The sequence below is a fragment of the Mustelus asterias genome, chromosome 10 (assembly GCF_964213995.1).
Source record: "Mustelus asterias chromosome 10, sMusAst1.hap1.1, whole genome shotgun sequence".
Classification (NCBI taxonomy): Eukaryota; Metazoa; Chordata; class Chondrichthyes; order Carcharhiniformes; family Triakidae; genus Mustelus; species Mustelus asterias.
Genome location: NC_135810.1, coordinates 94,015,176 through 94,028,350, shown reverse-complemented (window position 1 = coordinate 94,028,350; position 13,175 = coordinate 94,015,176). Strand labels below are relative to the sequence as shown.

Sequence of the window (13,175 nt, the reverse complement as noted above, 5' to 3'; positions counted from 1 at the left end):
GCCAGTGGCTTTGAATGTTACAGCAGTGCACAATTTCTTTGCCTCTGGGTCTTTCCAGGGATCTACAGGGGATCTGCATGGCATCTCTCTGTCCACAACGCAAAGGAGGTGACTGATGCCCTTTATGTCAGGTTTGCTCTGGCCAGGGATAGCCAGATTCAAAGATTCATCGGCTTCGCAGCCATCTCAGGCTTCCCAAAAATGCAGGGTTCCATAGACTGAACCCGTGTGACAATACAGGTTCCTGGCAGCAGCCCTTAATGTTTGTAAACTGCAAGGGCTACTATTCCATCACTGTGCAAGTCATTGATCGTCTCTACTTCCACCAGCCTAATGGGCAGTGGATTTATTATCATTGCTACTCACTGAATAAAAAGGTTCTCCTTCAATCGTTTCTGCATTTCTTCTAAAAAACCTTAAATTGGTGTCCCCTAGTCACAATATTACCAATTAATGGGAACAGATTTTCCTTATCTACCTTATCCAAACCTGTCATAATCTTGTACAGTTCAATCAAATCTTCCTTCAGTGTATTTTGCTCTGAGGAAAACAAACCCAGCTTCTGTAACCTAACTTTGTGGCGAAAATCCATCATCCCTTGGACCATTCTGGTAAATCTCCTCTGCACTCCCTCAAGGAACCTCACATCTTTCCTTAAGTGTGATGACCATAAATGGACATAATGCTCTGGTTGTGGCCTAACTGGAGCTTTATAAAGATACAGCATAACTTTTCTGCCTTTGTATGCAATACCTTTATTTCTGACGTCCATATTCTCATATAGTTTGCTAGCCTTTGCTATCTCAAAATCTCTTGCCACTTTCAAAGATCTAAGCACATACATCCCCAGCATCTGGGAAGCAGGCATGTGGAATTCAGCCAATGCAGCAAATTTTGGTTCTGATTCTGACTGTCCTCATAAGTTACAAAGTGACATAAGTGACAGCCCTGGCAAACATGGCATCAGTCTCTGCGGGGGTGTTATTATGGGCAGTAGATTATGCCCAGTCTGCAGAATCGTCAGCTGATTCCTGGAAAGAGCTGAAAGTGAATAAATTCAGGGCAATGCATGTTCAGCTGATCCAATGGAAAGGAAGTCTTGTTCCAAGAGACTGCAGATGTCAAAAACTGCACCTGCTGTGAAGGCTTGAGCCTCCTGAGACCCTGTTGCTCAGTCATGTGGAGAAAATTCTCCTCTCCATGTGTAGCCTCTGATGGGGGTATCTGTTCTGTGGACATTTCATTTGTTCATGGGATGTGAATATCACTGGCTAGGCCAGCATTTTTATTGCCCATCCTTGATTACCCTTGAGAAGGCTGTGTTGGGCTATCTTTTTTAACTGCTGCCATCCATGTGCTGTTAGGGAGGGAGTTCCATGATTTTGACCCAGTGACAGTGAAGGAATGGTGACATATGAAGAATTTTCCAGCCCACACCCCGTCATGGATTCCTCTGAAGTGAGGCTGGCAAGCCATTGAAATTTCCATCCACATTGGCTGGATTGGAAGATCCAGCCAGCATTAAGGGCTAGAAAATTCTGGCCATAGTTCCAAGTCAAGATGTTGTGTGGCTGGCGGGGGCGGGGTGGGGGGGGGGTGGGTTGCGGTGGCGCGGGGTGGGAAGGGAACGTGTAGGTGGTGGTAAAAGCAAAATACTGTGGATGCTGGAATCTGAAACAAAAACAGAAAAAGCTGGAAAATCTCAGCAGGTCTGACAGCATCTGTGGAGAGAGGATAGAGCCAATGTTTTGAGTCTGGATGACCCTTTGTCAGAGCATTGTTCCCATGCATCTGCTGCCCTTGTCATTCCAGGAGGCAGAGATTGCAGGTTTGGAGGGTCCTGGCTAAGGAGCCTTGGTGAGTTGCTGCAGTGTATCTTGTAGATCGTATATATTGTTGCCACTGTGTGTCAATGGTGGAGTGAGTGGATGTTTAAGGTTTTCTCTTATTCATTCATGGGTGTGGACATCACAGGCTAGACCAGAATTGATTGCCCATCCCTGAGAGCAGTTAAGAGTCTGGAATTACATGAAGACCAGACCAGATAACGATGACAGATTTCTTTCCCTAAAGGACATTAGTGAACCAGATGGGGTTGTTTTTATGACAACCGACAATGGTTTTGTGTAATTATTAGATATTTATATTTTTATTGAATTCAAATTTCACCATCTGCCAGAATCTGGGTCCCCAGAGCATTACCTTGAGTCTTCTGGATTAGTTGTCCAGTGACAGTACCACAATGCCACCACCTACCCAAGGCAGGGGATGTGGTGCCAATTAAGTGGGCTGTTTTGACCTAGATGATGCCAAGCTTCTGGAATGTTGTTGGAGCTACACTCATCCAGGCCAGTGGAGAATATTCCATCACACTCCTAACTTGTGCTTTGTAGATGGTGGGCAGGTGTTGGGGAATCAGGGGGTGAGCTACTCTCTACAGAATTCCCAGCCTCTGACCTGCTCTTATAGCCATGGTATTTATGTGGCTGGTCCAGTTCAGTTTCTGGTCAATAAGAACCCCAGGATGTTGATAGTGGGGGATTCAGTAATGATAATGCCATTGACTGTCAAGGAGTGATGGTTATATGAGACTGAAAGCAGATCCAGCAATTTTCCACTGATAGCACAAAGGGAAATTTACAGGCATCTTAATGATGCCTGTTGATGATTTTCTATGGAGAGGTTTTGTGGAATTTGAGCAATTTATTATAATAAAAATAAACTTTTGAGAGAATGGGTGTTGGTTAGGAATGAGACATTTGTAATGTTATATTCTATAAATAAATCTAGTATTAAGTAAGAATTGGCATCTGATTTCCTACTTCACCGGTTGTCTTCAGAATGAATTAACACTTGATGCCAATGTTACTGAAAATCACAGCAGCTCTGAATTTCTACATCTCTGGCCCTTCCCAAGGTACCCCCAGGAACACGTACTAGATATCGCAGGCTGCTGCACACCACTGCATTAAGGGAATGATCCACATACTCTTTAAAAGAGCTGGAGAATTTGTATGATTCTGAGCTGACCTCGATAGCTCTGAGCTGTCTGACTCCAGACCCATTGCAGGCTTCCCACTTGTGCAAAGTCTAATAATTGTATAAATGTGGCCATCAAAGATCCATCAGACCGGCCTACAGATTTCATCAAAAGGACTTCTTAAACTCCATAAACATTCAGCTGGCATGTGACTACCAGAAGTGCACCCTGCAGGTGTGCATCTGTTCTCGAGGGAGCAGTCATGATGCATTTGTGCTCTGGCACTCCAGCCTACCACAGTTGATTGAGCTCCTTGCACAACTGTATGGATGGAATCTCAGTGACAGTGATTCTCTCCAGGAATCCTTTGCACTGAAGCTGAAAAATGGTGCAGTGCTTTCCAAAGGTAGACAATAAGCCTTCTCAAGACATAATTCTGTTGCCTGTGTCATTCTTGAGGAACTCTGCAATATGATCTAGTAAGGTTTTCCAGAACCCATTGTCATTTTCTGCACTCTTCACAACCGAGTGCAGTGAAGCCTTGTATGCAGACAAATGGAGGAGACTTCCGATGGGGGGGGATTATGGGGCAGGAGGCAGGACAGCAACATAAGCCTCCTTGTACGAGAAACCATAACCTTGGAGATAGATGCTAGGAATGTTCATGACAATATTATTCACAGCTGCTTCCAGCAGCCTTCTAGTCTCTGAGCTGCCTCCCACCCACCTCACTGTACCGCAAGCCCACGGATAACCTCAGGATGCTCCACTCCTCCAGCTTCCACCCTAAACACATTAAAGAAGCCATCCCCTACGGACAAGCCCTCCGTATACACAGGATCTGCTCGGATGAGGAGGATCGCAACAGACACCTCCAGACGCTGAAAGATGCCCTCATAAGAACAGGTTATAGCGCTCGACTCATTGATCAACAGTTCCAATGCGCCACAGCGAAAAACTGCACCGACCTCCTCAGAAGACAAACACGAGACACAGTGGACAGAGTACCCTTCGTCGTCCAGTACTTCCCCGGAGCGGAGAAGCTACGGCATCTCCTCCGGAGCCTTCAACATGTCATTGATGAAGACGAACATCTCGCCAAGGCCATCCCCACACCCTCACTTCTTGCCTTCAAACAACCGCACAACCTCAAACAGACCATTGTCCGCAGCAAACTACCCAGCCTTCAGGAGAACAGTGACCACGACACCACACAACCCTGCCACAGCAACCTCTGCAAGTCGTGCCGGATCATCGACACAGATGCCATCATCTCACGTGAGAACACCATCCACCAGGTACACGGTACGTACTCTTGCAACTTGGCCAACGTTGTCTACTTGATACGCTGCAGGAAAGGATGTCCCGAGGCATGGTACGTTGGGGAAACCATGCAGACGCTGCAACAACGGATGAATGAACACCGCTCGACAATCACCAGGCAAGACTGTTCTCTTCCTGTTGGGGAGCACTTCAGCGGTCACGGGCATTCGGCCTCTGATATTCGGGTAAACGTTCTCCAAGGCGGCCTTCGCGACACACGACGGCGCAGAGTCGCTGAGCAGAAACTGATAGCCAAGTTCCGCACACACGAGGACAGCCTCAACCGGGATATTAGGTTCATGGCACACTATTTGTAACCCCCACAGAGTTTCACTGGTTGTCTTGTCTGGAGACAATACACATCTTTTTAGCCTGTCTTGTTGCTCTCTCCACTCACATTGTTTTGTTTCTTAAAGACTTGATTAGTTGCAAGTATTCGCATTCCAACCATTATTCATGTAAATTGAGTTTGTGTCTTTATATGCTCTGTTTGTGAACAGAATTCCCACTCACCTGAAGAAGGGGCTTGCAGCTCCGAAAGCTTGTGTGGCTTTTGCTACCAAATAAACCTGTTGGACTTTAACCTGGTGTTGTTAAACTTCTTACTGTCTCCACAACACAACCATCTTTCTATGTGCCAGGTATGACTCCAACCAGAGAGAGCTTGCCTCCTGATACCCATTGATTCCAGTTTTGCTCGGGCTCCATGATACCTCACTCAGTCGAATGTGGCCTTGATGTCAAGGTCTGTCACTCTCACTTCACCTCTGGAATTCAGCTCTTTTGTCCATCTTTGAACAAGACTGTAATCGGATCAGGAGCTGAGTGATCCTGGCGAAACCCAAACTGGGCGTCACTGAGCAGGTTATTGCTGAGCAGGTGCTGCTTCATAGCACTGTTAATGACCTCTTCCATCACTTTACTGATGATCAAAAGTAGACTGATTGGGCAGTAATTGGCCAGGTTGGATTTATCCTGCTTTTTACCTGGGCAATTTTCCACATCGTCGGGTAGATGCCACTGTTGTAACTGTACTGGAAGAGCTTGGCTAGGGGAGCGGCAAGATCTGAAGCACAAGTCTTCAGTCCTATTGCCGGAATGTTATCAGGACTTATTGCCTTTGCAGTATCCAGTGCCTCCAACCGTTTCTTGATATCACCCTTTCGGGATTTTAAAAAAGGTATTCTTTCATGAGATGTGGCCGTTGCTGTCAAAGCCAGCATTTGTTGCCAATCCCTAATTTGCCTTTGGGTAGACTATTTCAGAGGGTACTTATGGGTCAACCATATTCCTGTGGATCTCGAATCACAAACCAGTTAAGAATGATAGTTTCCTTCCCTAAAGGCCATTAATGAACCAGATGTGTTTTGCAACAATCAACAATAGCTTCATGGTCAAAATATTGAAATTAGCTTTCAGTCCCAGATTTTTATTAACTTAATTTAAATTCCACAAATTGCTAAAGTGGAATCTGAACAAATATGCCCAGAGTATTAACCTAGACCTTTAGGTTACTGGTCCAGGGATATTTCCACTAGGGCCACTGTCTCCCCTAATAATAATAGAACAATGGGATCTGCACAAAATAGAAGAGTTTTAGATAAACAGGTTTACAGTTTTGACGATAAAAGTGTAACCTGATGGTTCAAAGGACTACCTCTGTATCAAGCTAAGGACAGTGGCAGCTGCAAAGAACAGGATGTGCAACTATGGAGCAAGCATGGGAGTTGATTGAACAGCGTTTGTTGCTATAGCTTGAGCAGACAGTATTTGAAAACAGACCCCTGGGTGTCATGTTCCTGAGAATTATGATCCCTGACGGAGGTATGAGTCTTCAGCATTTGTGTCCAAAAAGACAATGATAAATTAGCGCCTGTCCTGTGAGTATGTGACTGGGAGCATGATCAGTGCCAGTGAGATCTGTATAAGAAGAAGAAACATCGGCAGCAGTAACCCAGGATCAACCACTGTAGAAGAAGCAGCAAGACCCCAAGTCTGGGACTCAGAGACATTGGAACAAAGCCCATCAGAACGGAATCTGATCAGTTTGCCTCATCATGGGTAGCAGCTCTAAGTCCAAGTCCAAGTCATGAGTTTTGATATTTTGAGCTTTTGATATCTTTTGGATTCTTTGTGAAAGAGGTTAAACACTTTGTATATAACGAAGTAAAGACAGAGGTTGAATACTTTCTGTATAGTCATGTTTGATGCCTGGTGTATTAAAGTTTTGTAGTGGAGTTTGGTGTACTTTTGTGGTGACTTGGCAGAGTAAAATACAGGAGACTTGTTGCACAATAATTCGAGAGTTTGAGTGTCTTTGTTCACGGCATCAATTGACTCGAGTTTGAGGGCAACTGAAGTTAGGCAGGAGTAGTCAAACCAGGAGATCATGAAGGCATGGTTAAAACTTTCGGCAACAAATGAGGTGAAGCAAGGGTTGAAGTGGGAAATATTTTGCAGGTAAAAGAATGGTAGTCTTTGCGATTGAGAGGATTTAGGTTAGAAACTCAGCTCAGGATCAAAATAGAGTACAAATTTGCACATCAGTGCATTTGGGGAGGTGGATGGAATAGATGGCAAGGGTGCAGAATTTATTTGAGCCATCTGCAGCAACAGTATGATTAAATATTCATTGTGTTATTATTGCTCTGCATAAATTCTGCTAGTAGTGGAATTATACCATGTTCTAAAAGTGACGTAGCTCATGTGGGAAGCCACCATTTTATTTTACTTTTAGTTTACTTTTTTTATGTAACATTTTTATAACATTTTCAACAGTATATTTTTATTAACATTTTCATGTGGGATAAACCCTACTGAAGCTTCAACTTTCACATGGGATAAACCCTGCTGAAAGCTTCACTCATGCTGGAACCATCTTACAATATTACATGTGCTGCTCTGCTCATCACGTACTCACATTGTGTGATTTAGCTTAGCAAAAGACCACTAACTCGTGCACAATGCATAATCAGAGGATCAGACTAATCAGTGTTGACCACCTTATGTGATGTGTTTAATTAACCAATGAATGTAAACGTGTGTTCTCTGGAGTAATAATACTGTGTAAGAACAATAGAAAGGAGGGAGACTGATGACATCTTGTGAGGGGACGGGGGGGGGGGGGGGGGGGGGGGGGGACGGGTGCGAACGATACTGAAAAACTGGTGTACATCTTGAATGAATGAACTAATAAACTTGTCCAAGACATACAAGGTGTCAGTGAATTCTTGAATCTAACACTCAGCTGCTATCATCTGTTCTAAAATTACCTTAGTTGGTGTTTCAATCCGTCGATGGTCAATTGGATACTGCTATGTTAAATTCTGAAGATTTTCAGTAAATCTTTACACTGTCTGATGACTTAGGGAAATAACCTAGCTAATTTGATACATTTTCACCCAATGCAGGTTGTTCTGAAATAAACAATGCTATAGTAATAAATTTAATATTGGGGTGGTCTTATTACTATTCCTTAACAAATACATCTAAAATAAATGTTTCTAAACATTTTAAGTTTAAAAAAAGACTCTAATACTGCTTGTCCTTTAACCTTTCTGCTCTATTGTCTGTCTTTTTATTTCTAGCTTTTATTTTAACTTTGTTTCTGTATAAGCTAATCTCATTTATTTATTTTTCCTTTAAAAGTCCCATTGAAACATAGGGGGCCATTTTCCAACCTTGCTACACCTAGTGCAGTTCGTGCTTATCCTGGAAAATAGCGTGCGGGCCTCAAAATCAGCTTCACACCCGACGCCAAACAGTTTGCAATTATCCCAGTCCCTTTCTAATGGTACAAACTGGATTGTACCCAGAAAGGGCGCGAGGCCGAATAGCATATTAAAGTAGCAGTTAAATATGCCCATTTGATACCAGATGCTCTCAGCTTCTGGGACCTTCCTACGCTCGGCACGACACGAGAGCGGTGAGAATCACTATTGGTCTCCACTAACGGAGACCAGGCATGATGGCCACGCTATTGGGCCCGGAGGCCATTGAAGCCCTCAGGTGGTCAGGGACATAGCTGGGCAATGCCCATCACGCAGTTCCCACTGGGCATCCCAGCAGTGCCAGTTGAGCACTGTCAGTGTGGCTGGGGCAGTGGCAAGGGGATGGGCCCTGAGTGGGTGCCATGACAGGAAACTGTGCGGGGGGGGGTCATTCAGGGGTGGAGCATGAAGGGGGATGTGTCGTGGGTCACGAGAGTGGGGCCTGTCGGGACTAATGAAGTGGAGAGGCATGTGGTGGGGGGGGGGGGGGGGGCGGTCATGAAGAGAGACTCATTGGGAGGACTTCAATGTCATGATGCCAGTGGCATTGGGGAGGGGGCAGGGAAACATGCTGCCGATGAAGGGGGATTCTCAATGTCCTTGGGTGGAGGAAAGGTGTCTCCCAGTGCCCTATGATATTGGGGTGCCCTTCCAAAATGGCACCTGAGTGCTTTGCAGCTGGGCTCACCAGCATATTTAGGCCCCACCTCCCCCAGAACCGACACGCCACTCACCGCTCTCCTGAAAAATAACTGAATGTGGGATGATTGATTCTGGACCACGCCTGACAGACCGGCGAGGATCACTCCGGTATTCTCGCTGTTATGACACATTTTTGGGGGGAAAATTCCACCCAGAATATATTGTTTCTTCTTCAATTTTGAAAACCTGAAACCCTGAAAGTTGATACAATTTCAGTGTGCAGCTTCAATTCTACCTGCATAAGTCAACTTACAGAAATACACTAACTACTACCAGAAATATTGGTGTACAAATGCAGCAAATTACATGATCAAGAAAACATTGAACCTATCTTTTTGTAACAAACAATTTACTGCGCTTTCATTAAGGGAAAGAAGCAAAACAGAAGTTAGAGATACCTGGAATCTCCACCTGTATCAATGAAAGGACTTTTAAGAGAAAAATTGGGATCCAACAAAGGGCATCAGAAAGTACTATGAAGAAAAATCTGTAAGCCACTGCAACTTCACTTCGAATATGCCTTTTCATTTCTGGTGTCTGGATTCCAGTTTTGTGCATGGAATAAAACATGCTTGAGTAAGAGAAGACAATTATGACGAAGGCAACCAAGTTCAAACCTATCAGAAAAAAAAAGAAAATGTTGCATAAGTTGGTATCTAAGGAACTATTGCTGATAATATCTATTTATTTTTCTCCGATATTTTTCCAATGCATTCAAGACATAAGCAAGTGATCGATTCCCAGCCACTTTCTCATGTTACTGTTAAAACTAGCATTAAAATATTTCTAGCAGCAACACAGGATCACAGAAAAAGCAAATTTATTTGTCTACTAGTTGATCATCTGTAGTGTTACAAGGAAACAAAACCAAGGACAATTTGAATTGAGGAATCAAGACCAAATGTAGCTTTTAGATGAAATAGTCACAGAATCATGGAATCCTACAGTGCATTAGGAGGCCATTCAGTCCATCGAGTCTGCACCGACCACAATCCCACCCAGCCCCTTTCCACATAACCCCATGCATTTACCCTAGCTAGTCCCCCGACACTAAGGGGCAATTTAGCATGGCCAATCCACCTAACCCACATATCTTTGGACTGTGGGAGGAAACCGGAGCACCTGGAGGGAACCCATGCAGACATGGGGAGAACATGCAGACTCCACACAGACAGTGACCCAAGCGGGAATCGAACCGGGTCTCTGGTGCTTTGAGGCAGCAGTGCTAACCACTATGCCACCATGTCACCTGAGAGCTTAGGGATATTGGACTAGGAAATACATATATAACTCAGCCCCCATTTTAAAGTTGTACATTCTGTCCTTTTATTTCCATTGTAAATACTAATCTACAATTTACAATGGAAACTGTGTAAACCTGGTTCTCTCCTCCCAATAGGGGCACTATAGTAAGATATGACAAAGGCATGAAACTACATGAGCAATTTCCATTGTAAGAACAGGGAGATTCATAATAGAAAAGATTGCAAAAATGTGCACACGTTTTTTATATAAAATATTAATTGATAACATTACACATGGAAAATGAGGAAAAATTGTCACTTTCTGCCCTCATGTTGCTGTTTCTCTCTATCAACTTGTCTGCTCTGTCTCTTTCTCTCATGCTTTTCTCTTTTTAATCTTATTTGCTTCTCCCTATTCTTTTCTTTCTAAGTTACAGATGGAAGGTGGTGAGTTGATGAAGAAGACAACAATGGCTTCAAGCTGTATTTGCAGTAATGGTGGCAAGGAAACTATAGTCCCCATAGATTGTGTTACTATCTAACCCTTGACCCAAAAACCAATGTATCCTCAATCTCCACCTCATCACATGCGCTATCTCTTCTACTGCTTATTTTTCTCTCACTTCCAATGATTGATCATTAACTCTATGTAGCAGGACCTCCGCCATCAGGTGGCAATGGTGCAGACAAGTAGCAAACAGGGGAACTGGTTGGTCCCTGACAGCCCCTCCATGCAGGAAGCAGTATCTTTGTCAGGCTGGAGTAGGGGGGGAGGGGTTGGATGTGGAGCCAGGCATCATGAATAGCAGGCTAAAAAAGGAACAAAGAACCTGGAATAGTGGCTTGATGCATGATTGAGCAGTCCAAAGTCTTGTTCATTGTCTGGAGAACCGGTGAGGGAAAATGGACCAAGAATACAGCTGCTAGAGACTAATGAACACTGTTTAGGTAGCACAGAACCCACCACATCTGAGACGCTCTAAGGTGATGATCCTTCATAGACTGGATGACAAGGTAATCCAGCTCATGCAGTTGAGGGGGATTAGCACGAAGAGATCCCACTAACCATCATTTCTGCTGGATGCTTCTGTTTCTGCTGCTGTACAATGAACTCTGTTGCCTGGCTGATTAGAGACCAGGAGTTGAGCTCTTGATAATTTCCTGATGTGTTGGAGTATTGGGCTACAGTAAATGTCCATAATAAATAGTTTGCTCGATGAATTAAGCTTTTCCATGAATGTACATAAAGATTTGATACCGATGAAATAAAGGATCCCTGTTTTAGAACTTAGATTTAAAGTTTATTGACTAATGTTACAAGTAGACTTACATGAAGTTATTGTGAAAATCCCCTAGTCTCCACACTCGGGAGACTATTCGGGTACACCGAGGGAGAATTTAGCATGACCAATGTGCCTAACCAGCACATTTTTTGCATTGTGGGAGGAAACCGGAGCTACCAGAGGAAACCCACGCAGACACGAAGAACATGCAGAATCCGCAGATAGTGACCAGAGCTGGGAATCGTACCTGGGTCCCTGGCGCTGTGAGGCAGCAGTGCTAACAACTGTGCTACCATGGTGCAGTCCTTGTGCTTGAATTTCATGTTACTCTTATCTTTAACAAATACCCACTCAACCCCGTATTGCACCTCTTGCTTGCTTTACTATCCCGTCATCTCAGCTTAACTTGCCATCCTGCCTCCCTCCATTCCACTTGTTCCTATGAATAGGAGATGATGTAAGACTGAGGGTCATCACTCTTAATGAGATATTCTCATTTTCTGCATCCTTACCATCCATGATTTATGAGGATGATTGTTTGCTTTTAAAATTCAATTGGTTAAAGTATACTTCTCCATTTCAAACCCCGTTCCCTACTTCAACCTTTTCTCTCTCAACCTCCCCTTTCTTGCAACCTTCTCTCTCTCAATTCACTTATTGTATCGATGTCCACTTCTTTCCTTTCCCTTTTACTCTCTCTATGTTTCTTTAAAAAGATAGAATGAGGAAACAAAATGTTCTATAGCTTCTGCTCAATTTGTATCTGTTTCTTTAACCCTGTTTGATATTTGTTAGAAATGAGAACCTCTGTGCCACAGATGTAAACTATTAGCATTAACATTTCTAAATGCCAACAAAACAGGCAGAGATAATCAGCTTTGAAATATAACTAGTTATTTAAATTAAACATTAGCCTATACAACTATTCTATTCCACTCTATCTCAGCTCCGATGCTCTTTTCTCCATTAGAACAGTGGTTACACTTTGAGAATACTCATTGGTTGCGAAGTGCTTTGTTTGGGACATCTTAAGGTTGTGAAAGGCACTACATAAATGTAGTCTTGCTTTCTCAGTTCATTACATGTCTTGAAGTTTGTAGAACAGGAAATGAAAACTGCAATGAGCTGAATTTAATGATGGCAGTGACCCTATCCATTGGTCAGAAAGTTGGCCAATCGACAACAATGGTCTGCCACAGACATTTTCAGAAGCCCCAAAGACATTAAATACCAATCTGGCAGTTGACTGCATTCCACCAGGGCTTCCGTGCATTTAAGTAGGGAGGTCCCATCGCCAAGAGCTGCCAGCCAATCAAAGGGTTGGATGAACAAGTAAAAGAAAATAAGTCACATAAATTCACAGCAGACTTGAGATTAATATTTCTTCAAAATAAAAAAAAGGTTCAGAATCTCAAATTATATTTGATAAAACTTACAGGAGTTAACAAGCTTTAATTGTTAACTCTTATATTTGGATAATATACACTAATTAATAACTCCAAAAAAAGTTGCTGCAGCTTCATGAATTGAAGTAATTGTCAAATCATAGTTATTGAAATAATGAGTGATAGAGTACCTTTGGAAAAAGTTCAGAGGAGCAGGACTAGATTGGCACTGAGTTTCAAAATTCTTTAGTTATCATGATAGGAAGTCAACTCATTTTACAGTAGAAGTCTACAAACTCTAGGAAGATTTGATTGAGGCAGTTAAAATAATATAATGAGGGCAATTTGAAGTGAATACATTAGGTAAAACCAGTTTCGGGAAATCTAGAGCACTAATGCTTTTTTAAACAAAAATGAAAGCTGTTGGGGCCAGTTTGTTAAGTATGCTCAAGAGGGAGATGGACGTGGCCCTTGTGGCTAAAGGGATC

At 43.2% G+C, this 13,175-nt stretch overlaps 1 protein-coding gene across 1 annotated transcript in view; it reads right to left on the bottom strand.

The window, feature by feature from the left end:
• Positions 1 to 13,175, bottom strand: part of LOC144499464 (relaxin receptor 2-like) — an 86,232-nt gene that overhangs the window by 14,359 nt on the left and 58,698 nt on the right. The window contains exon 16 of the mRNA XM_078221452.1: positions 9,174 to 9,392. Coding sequence (XP_078077578.1) covers positions 9,174 to 9,392 — 219 coding nt within the window. The remainder of the gene's footprint in view (positions 1 to 9,173; positions 9,393 to 13,175) is intronic.